The 23,259-nt window shown below is 36.9% G+C and overlaps 1 protein-coding gene across 22 annotated transcripts in view; it reads left to right on the top strand.

Moving 5' to 3' along the window:
* ptk2aa (protein tyrosine kinase 2aa) overlaps positions 1–23,259 on the top strand; it is a 111,901-nt gene that overhangs the window by 8,320 nt on the left and 80,322 nt on the right. For 11 of the 22 annotated variants that reach the window (XR_013795093.1, XM_079591109.1, XM_079591105.1 and 8 more), the window contains exons 1-2: positions 11,335–11,473; positions 21,931–21,957. Coding sequence is in view for 17 of the 22 variants with exons in the window: in XM_079591109.1 (XP_079447235.1) it covers positions 11,350–11,473; positions 21,931–21,957 (151 nt within the window). In the remaining 5 variants the exon portion in view is untranslated. Of the gene's footprint in view, positions 1–11,317; positions 11,474–21,930; positions 21,958–23,259 lie in introns of those variants that run through there. The other 11 variants (XR_013795089.1, XM_079591107.1, XM_079591108.1 and 8 more) reach the window with 3 other exon arrangements.

Genomic DNA, 23,259 nt, shown 5'->3' with positions numbered 1-23,259 from the left:
GGGTTTTTCCGTGTGGGAAGTGTGTTTATGTTTCATAAAGCTGCATGAACACAATGGCTACTGTTCAGTCTCGCCGTCCTGTGGGAATCTGCCTCCTTTAGCACTTGTCTTCAGTGTGATGCTGGGACAGAAAGTGATGTTGTGCATACAGGAAGCCTCATACAGCACACTGAATGCATGCATACTGCTTATTGCATACTGCATAGAATATATATTTTTTTTTAAAGTAGTATGTGAAACGTTTCAGTTCAGTAGTGTGCTACATTGCTGTCACATGACCTTGATCTTGATTCATAGTGGTGTCTAGTTATGATCTAAAAAATGTATATAATACATTTTGTGTAATTTAATTTGGGGTCAGTAAGATATATATATTTAAATAAATTAATACTTAAATAATATTTAAATTAATTAATAAATTCAGCAAGGAGTCGGACGCACTAAAATTATAAAAAAGTGACAAGAATAGAATAGAAAAAAAATTCTTATTATTTTTTTATTCATTTGCGTGTGCATAAATGATAACACAATTTTCATTTTTGGGTAAACTATGCTTTTAAGTAGAGAGGAACCGATATAAAATTTTTGGTCGAGACCGATAACCGATAATTCTTTATATTTGAAAGCCGATAACTGATATATTGGCCGATAAATCTAAACCCAAATTTTTATATAATTTGTGAGAGCCTGATTACAAAAACAAAAGTCTCACCATTAAAAGCCACGTCCCAAACACACAATTATATATTCTCATTATAATTTTATAGCCGATATGACAGACCAATTTTTCCTTTTTTAAACTGATTCTAAATATATTTCAAGCAATTCAAAATCATAATTTCGAATAGTGCGAATCTGAATTTAAGGTGATTATAAATAATTTATCAGCTTTAATATACCGGACAAATGTTAATTAAAAATGAATACCGATATCGTCCGATACCGATATATCGTGCACCGCTACTTTAAAGCACATAAAGAAACACTTCCAGGTTCTGAGCAGCACTTCCTCTCGTCTCCTCTAAACGGGTGCGCTTCTCGAGCTGTCATGTTGTTCCTGCGAGACTCTCAGTCTGTGTGAAGCTGAGGCCGGGTCTTGTTTTCTCAGAATGCTCTTTGCTTGCGTCCGCGCCTGAAAGCGGCGTTGTCTCGCGCAGACACGTCCCTGATGTTCCTTCAGCTCTGCTTTTCAGTTTCCCAGCGGCTCTTAAGAGGCTTAGACTGACACTGTCAGCAGTGAAGGGCTTACAGAGGTTCAGTAAACGCTGATGTCTGAGGGGACTGCCTTGAAGTTACCCAAAAACATCATATTCACGTTTATGAGGCACTGGCAGGAGTTTTAGAAGTGATGGTTGGTTCATGTAGGCCGTTTTAAACATAAAAATCTGCTTTAAAAATAAAAAAGATGCTAGTTTTTTTCTTGATACACATTTACTTGTACTATTATGTTATTATATGTAAGATAACGCTATATTTTTTACAAATATTTTACTTTTTTTAACTATCAATATGGTCTCTTCAAACAGAAGAAAGACAATATTTCAATATTAAATTAAATTAAAGTTGATTTGATCAGTTTTTAAGAGAACACTAGCATATAGACGACCTCAACGCTACAGCATCAGATAAGGACTAAAAGCCACAAAACCGGATTTAAATGAACACAATTTAATTTTATCTAGTTTCTTCATTTGCTTGCTTTACTGTACTGAACATTAACAGTCTAGCTATGTTTCCATACACCTGTTTTTATGCACATTTTGGAATATCGCATAAAAAATGATTGATGGAAATAAAATTTCTAAAAATGCACATAAACTCATATTGAGTCGGATAAACTTTTTATCGGATAAGAAAACATGTGCATAAACTACAATGAAAACACATTTACCAAATTAATTAATTGATGCCCATCAAAAAAGATGTGACTGCATTATTGAAATCGATCTTTTTGCACAGCATTTGAAATGCGAAATCAAACCACACATCAATGGAAAGATTATTTATTCAACTTTCAGATGATGTATAAATCTCAATTCCAGTAAGTTTTTATTTTTTTATTTATTAGTACTTTTGTTCAGCAAGGAGTCGGACGCACTAAAATGATCAAAAGTCACAATATCTTTATTTTATTTTTTATTCATTTGCGTTTGCATAAATGATAACACAATTTTTGGGTAAACTATGCTTTTAAGTAGAGAGGAACCGATATAAGATTTTTGGTCGAGACCGATAACCGATAATTCTTTATATTTGAAAGCCGATAACCGATATATTGGCCGATAAATCTAAATCCACATTTTTATATAATTTGTGAGAGCCTGATTACAAAAACAAAAGTCTCACCATTAAAAGCCACGTCCCAAACACACAATTATATATTCTCAATATAATTTTATGTAGCCGATATGACAGATTTTTCCTTTATTAAAGTGATTCCAATCATATTTTAAGCAATTCAAAATCATAATTTCGAACAGTGCGAATCTGAAGTGTCTCCTCTGAAGGAAAAGGAAAAGATCAAATATTTATCAGCTTTAATATATCGGACAAATGTTCTAAACAATAACATTAAAAATGAATACCGATATCGTCTGATACCGATATATCCTGCATCCCTACTTTATTTAAAGCACATAAAGAAACACTTTTTTTTTACAATTTCAAAAAATTTACCCATGTGAATGGTTTTGTGGTCTGGGGTCACATACGAAATTATTATATACAGTGTCTTCTCGTATTGCAGCAACTTCCATTTTTTCTTAGTGATATTTAGCGCCAGTTTATCAGGAATATACGCTTTTGTTCTCTTCGACTTACTGGAAACATCGCTTTATTCACGAATGTTTGATGCGATTATTACAATTTTGGGTATAAATTGATTAAGCAACTTTGGATAAAAACAGCCACTGATATACTAATAGAGTAAAATGCATGAACTTGTAATGAACTTCTACACACACACACACACACAAAAAAAAAGCCACAGTGATTAATTGTCCTTTCCGTCTGAAAATATGTCCATCCCTTCTGTGGGCGAATGATGGTGTGAATGACAGGGTTGTGTTTCTCCTGATGGTGAAAGTCTCTTTTCCAAGCCACTGGCGGGAAACCTTTGCTCCGGCGCCTCGTCCGACGGCCTGTGAAATTACAGCAGGTGTTCTGGGAGATAAGCGGTTCTCCTCGGTCTGTTCTTCAGTTGTGATTCCCCTTTATTCACTCATCTGTTCGTTATGTGCTGTCATGCTCTCTCATGTAGAGACTGAAGATCTTGGGACGCTTTGGTCTTCAAGCTGTTGGGTTTCATTCAGTATATGGAGTTACATTATTACTCTGTATTAGTATATGAGTAATTTCTGGCCATTTTTGGGATGTAACGGTTCAGAAAGCTCCAGCCTTTACTACTTTACTAGCGAGACGTCTCGTACTGTTGAAGTGGAAACATGCCTCACCCCCGTCTTCTGATACACGGCTTAGAGAAGTGTTCACTCGCATTAAATTGGAAAACATCTGACTGTCAGATATCAATATTGTGCTGTTGTTTTCATTTTATTATTATTATTTTAATTTATTTATTCTTATTGGAAGCTGTAGGTTGTTTATTTAAGGGAGGTTTTTTTTTGGGGGGGGGGGATAATAATTTCATAAAATTACTGTTATTATCGGTTGACTTGATATTCCAAGCAGAAAAAACTATTAAAGAAATTTGAAATAAAGTGAGTAATTTGAACTATTACACCCCTAAAATACCCTATACATATATATATATATATATATATATAAGGACTGGTAAATTGCGATTAATTGCATCCGAAATAAAAGTTTGTGTTTACATAATATATATGTGTGTGTACTGTGTATAATTATTTTGTATATATATATATATATATATATATATATAGGCTATATATATTTAAATACACACGTTTGCCTGTATATATTTAAGTAAATGTGTTATTTATATATATAATATTGATATTTATATATATAATACAAATGATGTATATCTGCAGCATGCAAATATTTCTTAAATACACACATATGCATACATATTTAAGAAATATTTGCATGTTGAATATATAGGCTATATAAAAAATAATTATATATATTTGTTATTTTCTGAGTTTATTTGTATATATATATCATCTATTTTCAGCATCAGAGCAGTTTGTGAGTCCAGTGAGGCGCACGCTAGTCTCTAGATGATATATCTGGACTGTGTTGATCTTTCCCAGCAGGATTTGGATTCTCCTCTTCGGAGCTGTTGGCTTTTGAAGCTCTTATCCACTCAGATCAGTTTCTCCCCGTGAGTGTTTGAGTGTTTGGTTTTGGTTTGTTTGTTTAACCTGTTGTAGTTGTCCGCTAGCTGAAGTGTTAGCCGTGCTCCTTCTAGCTGGTGTTTGCGTCTTCTCACAATGAAGGGAAATGATGACCTCATATAGTTAATCACTGTGTCCTCAGGGCTTGGACTGGGCTGTTGGGACACACACACACACACACACACACACACAGAATGACATCACTCCCCATCCACCCATGTCCTCGGGAGGATTGTGTCCTCCACATGCGTCTCTGACAGAAAGAAACCGACATGTCTGATGACGGATGCAGTGCTTTTGAGATTTAACATTGCAAAATGTCATTTTACATCAGTCCAAACCTCAAAATGGTGACCCGTGAATGTTTTAGTTTTATAAGTGCTGAAGAGTCAAGTCCCCTTTATTTATACAGCGCTTTATACAATACACAGATTGTTTCAAAGCTGCTTAAACAGGAAAATAATGCATTTCGGCTGTTGTTCAGCTGAAGTCAGTTCAGATGCAGTTCTGTTGTAAAGATCATCAATTATTAAATTAGTTCATTTCATCTATAAAGTTTTTCTGCAACAAACAAAAAAAGTCCAGCTCAGTTCTCATACAACAGCGTCAGTGCAGTCAGATCAATAATAGTGTTGGTAACATTTTTACAATAAGGACGGAGGTTCATTAGTTAGCATTATAAAACGGTTAGTTCCAATCCTTGATTCTGATTGGCCAATAGCTGTTTTAGCAACGTAAACACATGTTTGATCTCATTGATATTGTTTGTTGAAGCAGCGAGTGTACCTGCATTTACAGTATATATAGATGTTTTCCTTCAGGTCAGTCATATATATTCATAATTAAAAAAATCCGTTTGAATGTCCGCTGCGATATCTTGTCTTTTAACGGTTAAGGGGTTTCCCCGAGTCCAGTCATCTGTCAGTTGCGTCTTCTTCTCCGTGATCACAAGTCCTTTCAATAGGCTTGTTTGAGATGAGCAAAATCTGCGCAGAACCGATCACCGGTGATCAGCGCGAGATGCATGCCGGTTAGAAATGTGTTCGACTGCGGTCCGCCTTGCTCTGATGTCATGCCGACGTATGTAAAAAAACTCTCGCGAGCGCAAGGCACACCTGTCGGATTCTGCAGTTGCGCGCAGTTGCTCTCCACCGACTGCGCGGATCAAAAGCATGATGGGAAACGACTTGCTGACGACACAGCTTAATGCTCATTGGTTTAAACAACCGTGATGTAGCCTATTGTTCTCTTTTAAAATTTTTATTTTAAAACTCTGATATCATGTTTTATGTGTATAAATTATGTGTGAATATTCCCAAACTCTCTGACAGTGCGATCTCTATATGGATTATGTGATTATGCAAATTATTATTATTTTTTTTTTATAAAAACACGTTTGTATTAAAGAAAAAAAATGATTGATAAACACGTATTTGGAATGGAATTAAATAACCAGTGCTTTGGGTGTCTTGTTCATTATATTTATTTTCATAAAAGCAACAGAACTTAAATTACATCCAGTTTATTAGCAACACTGTGCACGAGCGTGAATCCCGTGAATCCCGCGATATCCATCTTTGATCTTACAGGTGTCAGATCCACTGCGAGAAGAGAAAACTGTCCTGCTTGCCTGCGCTTTTTTCACTCCTCCCCTCACTGCAGCCGCCTACTCTCGCATACAATTCAGGCGAGGCAAGGCGCATCTCAAACACGCCGGGTTCACACACCGCACGCAGAAGCGACGCGGAAGCGGCGCGGAACGGAGGCCGCTTCCTTTCGGCGCCCATGTTAACAGACGCGGAGCGCCGCGGCCGGCCCGCGCCGTGAAGCGCCAGTTTCGGCGTCTGGTCTATTTTTTGCGCGAGCCGCGAGTGATCCGCGTCAATTTTCTAATTAAAATACCGCGAGAACACACAAACAAACAGGGAAACAGAGAGAGAGAGAGAGAGAGAGAGAGAGAGAGGCAGGCAGGAGTTGATAAGTGAAAATGGATGATGTCAAATTACTCGCACTGGGAAACAGGAAGAGAAAAATAGATTTAGTAAATTTGAAGAGAGGATGTAACGTTATATTTCAACGGTATATCTACACTAGCCTACTAGGCTACTACTGTCTACCATATTCTCTCTCTGGCTGCAGGTGTGTCTCGACAACGGATTAATAAAAGAAGTGTACAAACTTCTTGGTTACAGAAACATGGTGTATTCATTTTATGAGGTTATTTACTTAACCATGATGTAAAAAATAGCTCTGAATAAACAACAACTGAGCAGAAGCGCTTGTCGACCTCGGCGAAGAATACGCGTCTGGTGTGAACAGGCACGCGCCGGGCCGCGCGTGATTTTTCGTTCCGCGCCGTTCCCGCGTCCGGTGTGAACCCAAAAGTCTTCTCTACTGACCGACTCACTCATAAACACAGTCTTTGTCTCCATCTATTGGCGAAATAATGTATGTAACTTCTGTTGCTGTTTACGGTCAGGGACTATTTTTTCCAGCGGAAGGAAGGCTTTTAGTGATTTTACTTCATGGGAGTTGCATAGATACATATTTTTCGGCTTTAATAGTTGTATTGTGTGGTAACCGTTTTATAAAAGCAATAAGGTACCCGAGGCAAGTGCTGTATCGTGATTAAGTCCCGCTTCGCGTCGTGCCTAACAACGCCCTTCAGCCGTTACTTATTCACGATACAGCGCAGCCTCTCGTGCCTTATTGCTTACTTATATTAATACACTTTATTTTCTATAGCACCTTTAACGTAGCTTCACAAGAATAGAAAACAAGATAAAACATACAATTGTACAAACAATGCATTAACGAAAGAAAAAAACAGATACCAATAAATAAAATACCAAATAAGAACATACTATCAAAACTCCAATAAATAATAATAATATGCCAATTACAAACAATCATGTAAAAGCTACCCTAAACAAATACGTTTTTTTTTCAAGTCATTAGTTAACTAATTTAGCATGAACTAAGAATGAACAATAGTTCTTCAGCATTTATTAATCTTTGTTAATGTTAATTTCAACATTTACTGATACTTGATTTTAAAATCAAAGGATGTATTTGTAAACATTAGTTGCACTGTGAACTAACATGAACACACAATGAACAGCTGTATTTCTATTAACTACTAACATTAACAAAGATTAATAAATACTGTTACAAATGTATTGCTAATTGTTAGTTCTCTAATGTTATCTAATGAACCTTGTTACCGATATTGTTGAATATTAAGAGTTTCTTAGCAATCTGGCCTCATTTCATTTTATTCTGGGAAGCTACTATCCTGTATATCTCTAGTAACCTTAGTCTAGTGACCCTTGACCTCCGCCCTCAGCCCATCTTCTGCCCCGGGGCAGAACGGGAGGGCATGTAATGCTCTGTAATTGGGTTACAACAGTGTCAAGTGTGAGTCACGGAGAGAAAGAAAGAGAAGTGGATGAAACGCACTGTGATGAACAACGTCAGACATTGTGTGCAGAAATGTGACGCCGCTTTACTGTTGTGTGTGTGTGTGTGTGTGTGTGTGTGTGTGTGTGTGTGTGGATTCCTGAACGCTGGAGTGGTTTATTATCAGAGATGACACACACTTGAGTCACAGGCTGCAGACGTTGATCTGTAAATACAGCAGAGACCGTGATTATAGCCTCTTTAGCCGCGCGCAGGGACTCGCTCCAGTTAGCAAGAGTGTGTACATCACACACGTACAGGAACACGGACTGACACTTTACGGCCGTGTCTTATTTTTCGGTATTTATGATTTTTTTGCAGCAAAACGTAATTTACGTTGCTTTTTAACTTTTTTATTTGAGCTAATTTCACTTTTTTCACGCAGACATGAACGCTTGGCTAGTGCAGCGCAAGCACCCAGTTCTGTTTTACATAATTAATCTGCATACTAATCGAGTACTCGAAGGCGCACTAGTTTTTGTTTTGTGTTTTTTCCCCCCTTGAATATCTGTGTCATAATATCTGTTATTATTTAGGTATGTTGTCGAGTCAGTTAGTTATGTTATGTCTATATAGTATAGAGATGCAAAATATAGTGATTAACATATCATTATAATTTTTTTCTCTGTACCAGTCTATATTGAATATATATCAGCTGATATAAAAATGATGTCAATGAAACAACAATATATAATACATAAATACATTTATTAATTGAATTCTTTATTAATTATATATAAAGAATTTTAAAATGTAATAGTTAAAAAAAAATTGGACAATCATTTTTAAATGAAGATGATTTGTACCATTCATATTTTATGCTTAATACCATTATTTTTATGTTCATTTCTTCTTTAAAAAATAATAATGCTTTTTAATTTGTCTTTATATTTTAATTATATATGAATATATATATATATATATATATATATATATATATATACATATATAATTTTTTAATATATAAAAATAAATTAATAATTGTTTCTTTTTTTTAACTATTTCAGATAATCGATAATTTTTTTTTAGTGTTTTTAGACGATGTAGAATTTTAATGTTTTGTTAAAATATTATTGTCCAGAATCTTCTGTGTGTGATCAGACCCAGAAGAGTGTGACCCCCGTGAACACTATTGCCTCCTCCACTAGTGGGCGCCGGCGGCCCGCGGGGAACGGTCCGCACAGGACTCTGTGTGTAGCAGAGATGTGTCGCTCACAAGGACAGAGATGAGCTCCTGTCTCTCGCTCTGGAGATCTGAAGTCTGCCTTGAAGAGAAGCTGCTGATAGGAGGTTAAAAGTGTGTGTAAGAATGAAAGAAGCTGCGTGTGTGTCTGTGTGTGTGTCTGTGTGTGTGTGTGTGTCTGTGTGTGCTTCTGTGTGTGTGTGTGTGTGTGTGTGTGTCTGTGTCTGTCTGTGTGTGTGTGTGCATCTGTCTGTGTGTGTGTGTGTGTGTGTGTGCTTCTGTGTGTGTGTGTCTGTCTGTGTGTGTGTGTGTGTGTGTGTGTGTGTGTGCATCTGTCTGTGTGTGTGTGTCTGTGCCTGTCTGTGTGTGACTGTGTGTCTGTGTGTGTGTGTGTGTGTGTGTCTGTGTATGTGTATGTCTTTGTGTGTGTGTGTGCGTGTGTCTGTGTGCGTGCGTGCGTCTGTGTGTGTGTGTGTGTGTGTGTTAGGAAGGTTAAGAATATAAAGCTGTGTGTGCGTGTGTGTGTGTGTGTCTGTCTGTGTGTGTGTTAGGAAGGTTAATAAGAATGAAAGAAGCTGTGTGTGTGTCTGTGTGTGTGTATGTCTTTGTGTGTGTGTGCCTGTGTGTCTGTGTGCGTGCGTGCGTGTGTGTGTGTGTGTGTGTCTGTGTGTGTGTGTCTGTGTGTGTGTGTGTGTGTGTGTTAGGAAGGTTAAGAATATAAAGCTGTGTGTGTGTCTGTGTGTGTGTGTGTCTGTGTCTGTGTGTGTGTGTGTGTTAGGAAGGTTAATAAGAATGAAAGAATGTGTGTGTGTGTGTGTCAGGTAAGCGGCTTTGGGTCAGGAATTCTCAGCTCATTGCAGGTTTTGTGAAATAAACTGTGCGCTGTTTTGACGTTGCATCACAGAAGAGACGCCGGTACGACCTTGTCTTTTTTTCACAAGGCCAAACGTGGACAAATGAACGTCTGTCTCGAGTCTAGCAGAGAATCCACAGGAACACACGGAGGAAAACACAGCTACTGTTAATGAACAGCACATTATACCGATGATAGAACAGGAGTCAAATGAAGTCTATGACTAATATTTTGAAAATGTTCAAGAGCACCGCAAATACAACCTATAAAATCATGTGTGTGTGTGTGTGTGTGTGTGTGTTCCTCTCCTGCGGGTTGTGGCGGCACACGCCTTTAAACGGATTGAAAACAAATGTAAAACATTAGTGTGCTCCCATTCTCCTGCGGCGTGTGTCTGATATTCTGACATCTGTCATCAAGATGATCTTTACTCGCATTAGATCCACTCACTGAAGACTCACTAAACCCCGTCCAATCACAGTCCAGAAACTGCAACTCCACCGGACACCATTACATCCTCAGTTTAATCACCCGCCATCCTCGCCAACACATCAGCATTACCCAGCATTACTCACTCGTCATAACAAGATACAAATATCATCTGACAGATATACTGTAGTATGGCCAAATAGTTCACAACAGTCGCCCAAGGGACGTCTAAAGGAGATTTTCATGAAGCAAAATGTGTTTTATTACACTTTAAATGAAGACAACTTGCAGACAAATGACATTTAAAATACACATATCAAACCATATATATATATATCCTATTTACAGGTGAAACCCAAAAAATTAGAATATGGTGCAAAAGTTCATTTATTTCAGTAATTCAACTTAAAAGGTGAAACTAATATATTATATAGACTCATTACATGCAAAGTGAGATATTTCAAGCCTTTATTTGTTATAATTTTGATGATTATGGCTTTTCACAAAGCCAAACCTTTTCACAATATTCTAATTTTGAATTTGGGTTTTCATTTCACCACTAAATGTATTATTTTTTGTCCTTTTTGGATCACCACCTGCTTTTACTGCGTTTCATTTTGCATTAGAATGACATCAGGGTGAGAAATTCATGCCATAATTTTTGAGTAAACTGTCCCTTTAACGAAGGAGCTACAGAAAGTGTGTGTGTGTGTGTGTGTGTGTGTGTGTGAATTCTGTGAAACGGGAGAAAGTTCCCCACAGCGGCGCATCTATATCTGCAGTCGGCTGTGCTTTACTCCTTTTATTATTTCGTTGTCTCAGAGGGAATGGGAATGGGAATGGGAGAGGGGGGGGGGGGGGGTCTGGAGATGTGCTGATCTCACCGTTACCGCCGGTTACCAGATCCACGCCCCCCCCCCCCCCTCTCTCTCTCTCTCTCTCTCTCTCTCTCTCCCTCCCCCTCCAGCTTTCTCCTCTCCTCTTTTCTCTTGAGCCGAGAGTGAGAGACAAAGACCCCCCCGCCCCCTCCGTTCTGCACACGCTCAGACCGGCACCGCTCCTCTGCATGCAGCATTGAGTTCCCCTTGCAGTGCTACTATGACCGTATGCCGGACCGCTGCATTTCTTACCTAGCGCGCAAGTGTGTGTGTGGAAGTGTGTTTTACGGATACTACAGAACGCTGGTGGTGGATCAGGATTCCTCGTATTTAATGGAAGGGTTGTACCACGGTAAGAGCTTTTCCTGCTGCCCAGCATGACCACATCTGAACGTGTGTGTGTGTGTGCGCGCGCGTGTGTGTGTGTGTGTGTGTGTGTGTGTGTGCGCAGGACTGACAGAGAGAGAGGCTTCCGTTTCCACACACACTAATGAGTTCTGCTCCTGCCTCAATGGGAAAATTGAATTTGCGAAGCTTCGTGTTTGAATATTTGCAGCCGAAGGAACACATTTAGACTGCAGTTTTAAAATACTTTTACTTCAATTCATAAAGTTAATCATTATGATGTTGCAAATAGTGAGATCTTTATGAAGCTCCTGATAGAAACATGATGAGAAGTGCAGATTGATATTTATGGTTATTAAAAAGAAATGCAATTTTATATGAGTAGCCAATATACTTAATTTGCTAATATATATATATACACACACACACACACACATTTTCTCTCCTAAATCAATTTTTTAAATGGTAAACACTTAAAGTTGACATTGAAACAATATAATTTAAAGATGTATATTAATACTTTTGTAATCTGGCATAGAAAAAGAGTTTAATATTTTAATTAGAAAAAATAATGTTTTGCTTCTGATGTCAGCCTAATTAAACTGATTGTGTGTAGGATGATACCGATGCCATCACTGATTATTTTGCATCACTATATATTTATTATACATCACTTATAACTGTGATCATAGAGGAACTAAACGTGTAAGTGTAACGTATGCGATGCAGATTGTTGATCCAGCTGCGAGTCTGTTCGTCATAGAAGAATAATATTAGATTACATAGACAGATTATCAATGCGAGTTTATTTAACGCTGGTTTATGTATTTTGCATCCTTTAAAATGATGAGTTGTTCAGTAAACGGATCTGTGGCGTGTGATGTAACATCAGGAAGACTGCGTGAGCGCACATGTTCGGGAACTGGCGCGGCACAAATATAGGTCGAACACTTCTGCATGCATATGTATGCACATTTATGAATGATAATTACTGATAAGAATCTTTTGTAACCGTCTGGAGTTGTTGTTGTTGTTGTTTTTGGCATTGTGATATTATTCAGGTCAAATGCAGATTGATATTTGAGTGGCTGTTACTTCTATTCATGTGTGTTCGTACATGCGCTGAACTCTGTGACCCGATATTTGGATTACTTTTGACTGATTGCTTTCCTGTGCTTGGAAGCGTGCCGTGTGTGTGTGTGTGTGTGTGTGTGTGTGTGTGTGTGTGTGTGTGAGTGAGTGAGGTCATGAATGTTGGCCTGAGTTTGTTTGGCAGGTGTTAGAGCCTGTAGGGTGTGTGTGTGTGTGTGCTTGCTTGATTTGCCCCGGGCCCTTGAACTGCTCATAGTGACCACACAATGACAGCGAATTACAGGGAGGAAAGAGCTGTGTGTGTGTGTGTGTGTGTGTGTGTGTGTTAAACAGCCCTCCATCATTTGTCAGACCCAGTTGAGTTCAGTTCACTCGTGTGCAACAGTGGGACGCCACTATTATCTGTCCTTTTGTGTTCATCTGCAACTATGACAGTCATAAATCAATACTGCTGAATTTACTCTCATTTTACATCATTTACGCTCTTTTCCAAAACCCATGAGCTTTCTAACCAGACGGCATTGAGCAGTCATTGGCAAACGGTTTCATAAGATTCCTAATTTTAGATGATTCCTCGGGCAGTATCGCAAATTTTCCTTGCAGAGAAAGCAATTTCTAAATGCATTGAACAGTGACAGATTCCAACGAAATTATTTCATTTATAACATTGAAAACATTTTTTTAGGTTGCCTTGAGTAAAAGAAAATACCATTATATTGGTTTCCATTATTTTTTTTTAATGAATTGCATTTTTTGTTTTGTTTAATGCATTATTATTTAATATTGTTGTTATATATATATATATATATATATATATACAGTGTTGGGGGAAATGTATTACAAGTAACTTGAGTTATGTAATCAGACTACTTTTTCAAGTAACTAGTAAAGTAACGCATTACTTTTAAAATTTACAACAAAATATCTGAGTTACTTTTTCAAATAAGTAACGCAAGATACTTTGTTTTCCCATTTATTGACTGACAGCTCTCCTGTCCTCATGTTGAGACAAATCAAAGTGCAGAGGCTCTGTGTGTGTGTGTGTTTGTATATTATAGATCTAGACTAAATGTGAGCATTTACTCATCTCACTTGCATACACAAAAAAATATTCAATATTCCTCAAAATGAATAAAATCAGTGAAATTCAGAATCATAAAACTATGCAAACCTCCAATAACTATATGTTAAATAAAACATACATTTTTATGCATTTAATCTCACTTTATTGACCAATGTACTTGCTTCTGACCTTCGATGATTCAGTTAAATAAGCAAAGGTGACTATAGATAGATATACATTTCCTCTACTGTACACATTTCCTTCAGCCTGAGAATTATTATTTCACTTTTGGTGTAAAAGGGTCTTTACATTTTCCCAAAAATAGAACTTTTATGTTATAAAAAAACAAGCGCAGCCCAGGTGGGAAAAAAAGTAACGTAACGCATTACTTTTCTAAAAAAGTAATTAAATAATGCATTTAGTTACTTTTTAAGGGAGTAACGCAATATTGTAATGCATTACTTTTAAAAGTAACTTTCCCCGACACTGTAAAGTAACAGTTACTTTAAAATACACACATTTTCTGAAGAAATACAATTTTATGTGGCTTCTGTGCAAAGCTCTCTACCACAATTAGTTAGTTTAGGTTATATAGATTGCATCAAATGTTGATTATTTTTTATATATTGTTAAGAACATCATTGACAATAGTGTTCTTAATATTAATTAATGATATTAATTTTTCCCTCCCTCTTTTTGTAAATAAATAGACCTTAAAAGAAATAGACCTCGAAATAGAAGAAATAGAATAGAAAATCTCTCTCTCTCTCTCTCTCTCTCTCTCTCTCTCTCTCTCTCTCTCTCTCTCTCTCTCTCTCTCTCTCTCTCTCTCTCTCTCTCTCTCTCTCTCTCTCTCTCTCTCTCTCTCTCTGACCTTGTATCAGTTCTGCTGCATCAGCATCTGGCTGCTCTCTGTCTCGCTGAGGATTATGGGAAAGCAACCCCCCCACTGGTGCCACAGTGCATTATGGGTAGTAAGAGCTGAAGTCTGATCCTCAAAGCCCTTCACAGATTTCATATCTCAGATATTGGAAGACTTCGAGCCGATCTGTAATAGGAAAGAGTAAATCAGGTGTGAACCTAAAGCTTTCAGACAGACGGGCGTCTTTGGGATTATTATGGATTCAGAGCATCCGTCCGTGACATTCACTGACCGACAAGCTTCTTGCAACAACATTAAATGAGCAGTTTTTTGATAGTTATCTATGTATTGTTGTGCTTGTGAACTATACACTCTTAACCCCGAATTAGTTGACTTTACTCGCAAATCGTGTGGAAACCCGTTGCCCTACACCACACAAGCTGAACCTAAACATGTTGAGTTGCATTAACATATAATCTTCAGTGGGTGCAGACAGTAGACAAATGAAGTTTACATCAGTAGTCTTTACTGAAAATCATTAGTTCACATTCTAAAAATGTTAGAGTATAGGTGTACTATTAGGTACCCAGCATGCATTGCAACATGAAGCTTTTCATTTGCGTGTCACCATTGTTGAGACTCATGCTGATTGTTGATGTCTATGTGTGACAAAATAACATGGCATTTAAAAAAAAAAACCTACATAAATAATTTTTCAAATTATAACAATTCTGTTGGATTTCCTGCTGTAAAAATCACAGGACTTTCACATCAATCATAAGACCCAGACAACAAGAGATTAAACTCAAGATGAAATGAGGTGCTACTGACTTATACTCTTTATTGATGACAACATCAATATGCAGTCATAGTCACTGGATCACTTTACTCTTGGCTTTTTTGCTATAACAATTGTGCCTTTTAAACACACACGTAAAGCAGCCAGAGAAAAACTAATGTTCAAATGTCAAGGGCAAGAGCCCAACTAAAGCCTAAATTAAACAATAATGTTAATTCTCTGTTAATTTTCAGTACGGTCTGCTGCCGAGGCCTGTGCTCGTCCCGCGGCTAAACATAGTCTACTAAACATAAAATAATAAGTTATGATCACTCGTAAGTTTAATTAGAAACAAAAACTGGGTTTACAGTGTATGACACCCAACCAGAGGTGGAAAGAGTACTGAAAATGTGTACTCGAGTACAAGTACTGTTTTACATTGCTGAAATAATACTCAATTACAAGTAAAAGTACTGGTGTCAAAAAAGTACTCAAGTAAAAGTACAAATTACTCTTCTGAAAAACTACTCCGAGTACTAGTTACTAATTACTTTTTAGCCGGCGATAGTTAATGTATTACCAAGAAATATTCAATCAAATCATAGATCTATGTAGAAAATAGCTACTTTTAACACATTTTTACCTTATTGACAAAGGACATTAATTAGTGGTCGCGATACTGGAATATCAATCCACACGAGCGGCAATAGTTAAGCTAGCACTATATAAATGCAGTCTGCTGGATGCTAGTTATTTTAGTCAATAAAGTTTTAAATATGGATATTTTGACAACACTACTACTAAGTTGTTGTTTCTCCAAACTTTGAGTCCAATAATCACTCTGAGCTCTTTGCCTTCACTTATGATCAGCTCTTCACTCAAAACCTGCGGCGGCTGCTTTTTTCAGTCCAAATATCAGGGTTTTTATTGGTCCATTTACGATCTGATATTTATATTGGCTATTGAAATGCCGGTCAAAGATTTTAATATAAATAAAAATTGTACTCCGTAACGAAATGTGATTTTACAAGTAGCGAAGTAGATTACTTAGCTTAATATGTACTTGAGTACAAGTATAATTACAGATGTAAAAATATACCCAAAAAAGTACAAGTACCCGAAAAAACGACTTAATTACAGTAACGTGAGTAGTTGTAATTCATTACTCCCACCTCTGCACCCAACATTTAGTCTTTGGTCAGCAAACGTGCTCTGATACAGTAGAGAGAGGTTTATTGAAGTCCTTCATTCACTCCGTCCAGCAGAACCTCTCGCTGCCGCCGGCGGGTCTGAAGGTAAACACAGCACAGCTGGGGCGGTTTCTGTGCGTTAGCATACAGATGGTTCGCTATTATTTATAGATCCTCAAGGGTAAGTGCAGTTTAATAAGGCGCTGCTGAGATCTGAATGCAGGATCTCATGTTTATTAGCCAGGTGCTTGTTCTAGTTTTTTAAGTTTTCCGCTTATAAGTGAATTGTACTTTTTGATTAATCTCTTTAATGTTTTTGACCTAGAAAAGCTGTTTTATCAGCAGTATGTACACTGCTATTCAAAAGTTTGCAGTCTGCAATATTTTTTATTTTATTTCTTGTGTTCATCAAACAGTGAAATATTATTACAGTTTAAAATATATATTTTTACGTGAATGTATGTTAAAATGTAATTTATTCCTGCGATTAAAGCTGAATTTTCAGCATCATTACTCCAGTCTTCAGTGTCACATGATCCCTCAGAAATCATTCAATATGTTGATATTGCTGCCCTCTTTCTTTGATTATTATCAATATTAAAAACAGCTGTGCTGCTTCATACTTTTGTGGAAACCGAGATGCATTGTATTTTCAGGATTCTTTGATGAGTAGAAAGTTCAAAATCTTTTGAAATATAATCTTTTATATCATTATATATGTATTTAATGTTCTTTTGATCAATTTAATGCATCCTTGATGAATAAAAGTTGGGATGCACGATATATATCGGCCACCATATCGGCATCGGCCGACATTTTTAATGTTATTGTTATCAACCAGATAAGAAAATTTGACTATGAAGAATATTTCCTTCAGCTGAGACTCTTCATATTAAAACATTGATGCATTATTAATAATAACTAGCACTCTTTTATTTTTCTTGTAGGCCTATCATTTTCATCAACAATATGGTTTTAATTAAAATCATTTTTATGATTGTCCGTGCATAGGCTATTCCATTTTATTTTTATATGTAAGTAATGTTGTCCAGTGAGTTTTTATTTATTTATTTGTAAGGCAATAGATTTTTTTATTAAGAAAGTTTGAAATTAAAATTAATTTTAAAACTTACACTGGTGCAAACTAGGCTACGGTACTGCATGTTTGATTTACGTTGAAGTGTTTGGGACATGGCTTTTAATAGTGACACTTTTGTTTTTGTAATCAGGCTCTCAAAAATTATATAACAAAAGATTTAGATTTATCGGCTTTCAAATTTCAAGAATTATCGGTATATCGGCCAAAATATTCATATTGGTGCATCCCTAAATAAAAGTATTATTTTCTGAATACTGACTGACCCCAGCCTTTTGAGTGATAGTTTATGTTCAAATCAGATACTAATCAGAGCAGACCTGACTCTTTTTGGTGCCGGTGTCTGCATTTTTTTCACCCAAAAATGACTTTTGCTGTCATTTTGCCAACAAACAAGCATTTTTTTTCGGTTTTCGGCATTTTTTTCACCCAAAAATGACTTGTGCTGTCATTTTGCCAGCGAACAAGCATTTTTTTCCGGTTTTCGGCATTTTTTTCACCAAAAAAATTACTTTTTCTGTCATTTTGCCAGCGAACAAGCATCGTTTAATGAAGTCTGATCCGTATCTGTTCTGAGTGGCTGTGATAGCGCTGTGGTTGGATCGGTTGTGCGCTGTCAGCCCCGACTGAGCTGAAACACAGAGCCATTTGTGTTCATATTTCACTCCATCCTCACAGAACCAGCCGAGCTGAAAGGCTAACAGCTTGATAAGCAGGTGTTTGGGTTTGCGTAGTCTTGCACTAAGTCTGCATTAAGTTGACCTTTGCATTGCGTCCCGCTCCGTAACGTGTGACATATGGAGCCGACAGCATCAAAACTGGTGCATGTGAAAGTGTGAACTGGCTATTAAAAATCCCCGGCTGTCTGACCAACGTATTATGAAGTGTGACTGAAGTGTGTTAAAATCACACTGATCCTTTAATCTCTGGACACACGGTCAATAGAGCGGCCACGCCATGCCATTCACATGTAGATTTGATTATCCACTAACAGTATTGATTATTTGGAGTGTGTGTATAATTGCCGTGCCGTAGAGAAAGGACGCGAGGGAATCCACATGTGAGGCTCATGAGGTTTGGCATTTCCGTAGATGCGTCTGTCATCCATTAGGGTCCGATGTCAGAGCTCATGAAGGAGCGCAGAAGCCTGTTCTTGGTTGTTATAGTTTGTCCACATCAAAGAAACTCCATAATGGGGGAGTTATTGCTGCTAGGGTTTATGGGAGATGCTCGAGGAGCCCATCTGTGAATCTGGTGCCGTGACCCGGATCTCATTCAGCTGATGCCCGTCTCTCATTTCCCTCCATCTGTTCACCTCATTCACACTCTTCATCAACAGCGTCGGGACGACAACTTTACACTGAGAGTGTGTGACAAATGAGTGTGTGAGGGTAGACTAGTTCTCTAGTGGAAAATGTGTCTGATTAATCCGTCATAAAGAGGAAAACTGGTTGGGTTTATTTAACGGGATTACCTAAGGGAAAGTTGACGACTTTTATTTATTTATTAAAAATACAATAATAATAATAATGCAAATAATGTGTCTATATTTGAAACTGTATATCTTTTTTTTGTATTTACTCTGAAATAAAACAGCTGGGTAATTACAAAAAATATTATATATTTTTAATATTATATGATAAAATAAATTACATTTTTAATATGTATATTTTACTTTATTTATTTTCCTATACATGTTAAATGCATAAGTAAAATGATTTAAAATATGACTATATACATTATATATAATAATAAAATATTAATAAATATGCAATATATCACTCAATTCCAATCAAACAAGATGTTACATGATGTTTATATGAATAATCTGTGATAAATTGAGTTTGAACAGATGTAAATGTGCATCTAAGTCTGTGTAGTCGTATTTTTGTTTGCTCTCTGTTTGATGTTGCGGTTTCTTTTCGCTCTGTGATGTGTGTGTGTGTGTGTGTGTGTGTGTCGGGTCTGTCCAGTCACACGAGTCAGTGCACATGTGTTAGGTTTGTATGTGTGTGGTTGTGTTTGCGTGCGTCTCTGACAGATGTAAACGGTTTTCAACTAATGTGGACAAACAAACAGCCGTGTCTTGTGTAGCGCTCTGGAGACAAGTGACCCAGTTTTGATGAACCCGCTATGCAGCTTTAATTCTGATTCATTCATTCTATCATTATTTTGTTCGTAATTCTTTTAGGGGAAATAAATGCAGAAAAATCTCACCGTGCTGATGCAGTCATATTGATATATTGCATTAATGTTTTTGATCCTCCTTACATCAGTTTATAATAGATTTGTGTAAGGGTTAATGCCCGACGAGGTGTCCATTGTCCGGTATTAATGGTCCATTAAGTGTCCATTGTCCGCTTATACCATGTTCACTTGCCAAATAACACATTTTTAAAACATAAGTTTATATTTTCATTCGTTTTACAATCGAAATCTAACGGTTTTAGAACTACTTTCCTACATCACTTTTTAATGGACACCCTGCAGCCAATCAGAATCGAGTATTCACCCAGACCATGGTATAAATGTGCATATTTCCTACAGATGAAGAATTAATAAAGAGGGTGGTTCTTATCTTTTATTATTATCTTATATTATATTTATTCTTAGATTCTTAGATTTTAGCATTGTATAAAAACATGAATGCATACACAATAAATGCAGAAAGCCACAATTTATAGTTATACATACAATTTTTTGTTTGACTTGCAGTATTGTATTGCCTTCAGTGTCATGCAAAGGTTGAAAAACGCAACCTTTCGATGCATTTGGATCCGAATTACCAAAAACATGTTGAGTTGATTACTCTGTGTTTATGAGAAACTAGTCATCTGGATGCAATATCTTTAAACCGCCCACTACACACACACACACACACACACACGCACACACACACACACACACACACACACACACCAGGAGGTGGTGAATCATCTCTGCTTATTGATTTGTTCGGCTGACAGTTGATAAAGCTTTTCCTTGTAACTGAACTCCAGTAATGTGTCGTTTCCTTCCTGCTCGTGTGTCTCCTTCACTCTCAGCGCTGAGTCCAGTGTCAGATGTCCCGTCTGTCCTCGTGTCCTCCACATTCATCAAGCGTGTCCTCTTTTAGACGTGCTTGTCTTGAAACTGATCTCTTTATGTTTTCTCCTAGTCGGTGTGATCGCATTGAGGAGTCTCCTGCTTTTCAAACGATTCTCCTGAGGAAAAAACAGCATTTGATTCCTCAAGAGTTTCACAAGAGATGGTTGATTATGATTTCACTTTTCTAACTTTAGTTAGTGTGTAATGTTTCTGTGTGAACATAAACAACATCTGTAAAGTTACAACGCTCAAAGTTCAAAGCAAAGGGAGATATTTGCTTTTAGAGAAATTGCTTTTTAAGGACTACAACAAACGGCTGGTAGAAACTACATAACATTCCTCCCGATTAGTGACATCACCAACCCTAAAATTTACATAAACACGATTTATAGATTATCATGACAGAATATGCTAATCAATGACTAGAAGATAACTACACATAATCTACATAAATTCATAAACTAACCATTCAGAAATGTCCTGTTGCTTCTACATGTTGTCACTTCTTCTTGAGTGCGTGTGTGTGGGTGTGTGTGCGTGTGTGTGTGTGTGTGTGTGTGTGTTTGTGTGTGTGTGTGTGTGTGTGTGTGTGTGTGTGTGTGTGTGTGTGTGAGGTAAAAGGACATGAGCTCTTAAAGCTCCGCCCCCTGTGCCGGGAGCAGCAGCTCATTTGCATTTAAAGGGACAGACACAAAACGGTGTGTTTTTGCAAACCCTCAAAAAGTGACAACTTTAACATGTTATATAAAAATATCTGTGGGGTATTTTGAGCTAAAACTTCACACACACACTCACAGAGACTTATTTTACATCTTGTGAAAAGGGCATTATACCAGCCCTTTAATGATTTGTCAAGACACCAAACAAAGTCTACAATGAAATAAACTCAATGATTTCTCATCAAATGATCTGAGCTGCTCCACATCTCTATATTCTCACTGTACGATGACTAGTGACTCATTTGAGTCTCGTTTTTATCTGAGGATCTTTAATTGAAACATCTGAGATGAGTTGATACAGAATTGAAAGCCATCTGAGCACTTATAGACTTTATTTTCTCGTCATCTTCTCAGTCTGTTGAACATGTGCTGGTTTCTGATTTGCTGGGGGTCTTGGCCGTGGTTTTGTCCCAGATATGCAGCGCTCTTCTCCACAGACAGGTGGCGCTGTGGATCACGTTTCTCGTCCCCAGAGATTACCGATGACCTATAAAACCACATGCTCTGCTCAATGTGCTGAGATGACAAATAACGTGACCTGGCCTGATCTTCCTTCTCTCTCTCTTTCTCTCCACAGACATTTCCAGGATTTCATTTTACACAGGTGAGTGAATTATCATAAACTCTCTCTCTCTCTCTCTCTCTCTCTCTCTCTCTCTCTCTCTCTCTCTCTCTCTCTACATGTTTTATTTCAAGTCAAGCAACACGGACTAAACCTCTGAGATGTGTGTAGTCTACTTCACGAGGAAGAGACGAGGGCGGTTTGTCTGTTCTGTTGACCTCGATGTGGTTCATTGAGTCAGAAGAGTAAAGCAAATAATGAAAATTAATGACTATCAATAATTGCATTTTTTTTGTCCCTGTGACAATTACATTGGTGTCGTTCACTGCAAACAATCATTTTCTGATAACACCTTACAATGAGGCACTGCATGTGTTAACATGAATACAGCATTTATTAATCGTAGTTAATGTTCATTTCAACATATAATAAATTTAACATTTAACATTAGTCAATGCACTGTGAACAAACATAATCAACCGCAGGTAACTAACATTAACTTAGATTAATAAATGCTGCACAATGTATTGCTCAGCGTTGATTCATTGTTAAATGAGAAGTGTTTCCCATTTTATGTGTCCATTTGCACATATTTGATTGTGTTGATATTTGGTGTGGCGCTGAGGTTTGGATTCATTAGTTTGGGGTTTCGCTGAGGTTCGTGGTAACGAGAGGAAATGAACCGATGAGTCATGAGTAAAGCATTACTAGTGTTATTAAATACTACCGTTTACTGCACACTACTATTATATTTTATTTTAAATTGTATTATCTACTTATATATATATATATATATATATATATATATATATAGTTCTTATGTTTTATTTCTATACTATATTTTATATAAATCATGTATTAAAAGAACACACACACACACACACACACACATTTCCAGTATACATTTCTAAACATCCTAAAAACATGATGGTTTCACTTGACAATCAAAATGTTATGAATTTTTATTTAAATTCACTTAATTTTTTTCATGCAAAATTAATTTCAATATTATTATTTTTTTATACATGTATATATATTTTTTACTCCACTGGAAATCAAACATAAAAAAAAAAATTTATATATATATATATATATATATATACACCCTAGTACTAAGTATTTTGTAAGTGGCATACATTTTAAAAATTAAAAGAATTAGAGACATACTCTTTTTTTGGTCCTTTTTGATTAGTTTTTTTGCAGATATTTGTTTGTGTTGATATTTGGTGTGGCGCTGAGGTTTGGATTCATTAGTTTGGGGTCTCGCTGAGGTTTGTGACGTGTTAACGAGAGGAAATGAACCGATGAGTCATTAACACTTGTGCTGTCAGTGTCTCCGCAGCC

The sequence above is a fragment of the Phoxinus phoxinus genome (assembly GCF_949152265.1).
Source record: "Phoxinus phoxinus genome assembly, chromosome: 19".
In the NCBI taxonomy this organism is placed as follows: Eukaryota; Metazoa; Chordata; class Actinopteri; order Cypriniformes; family Leuciscidae; genus Phoxinus; species Phoxinus phoxinus.
The sequence above is the reverse complement of the archived record's forward strand: the minus strand, read 5'-3'. Positions and strand labels throughout refer to the sequence as shown.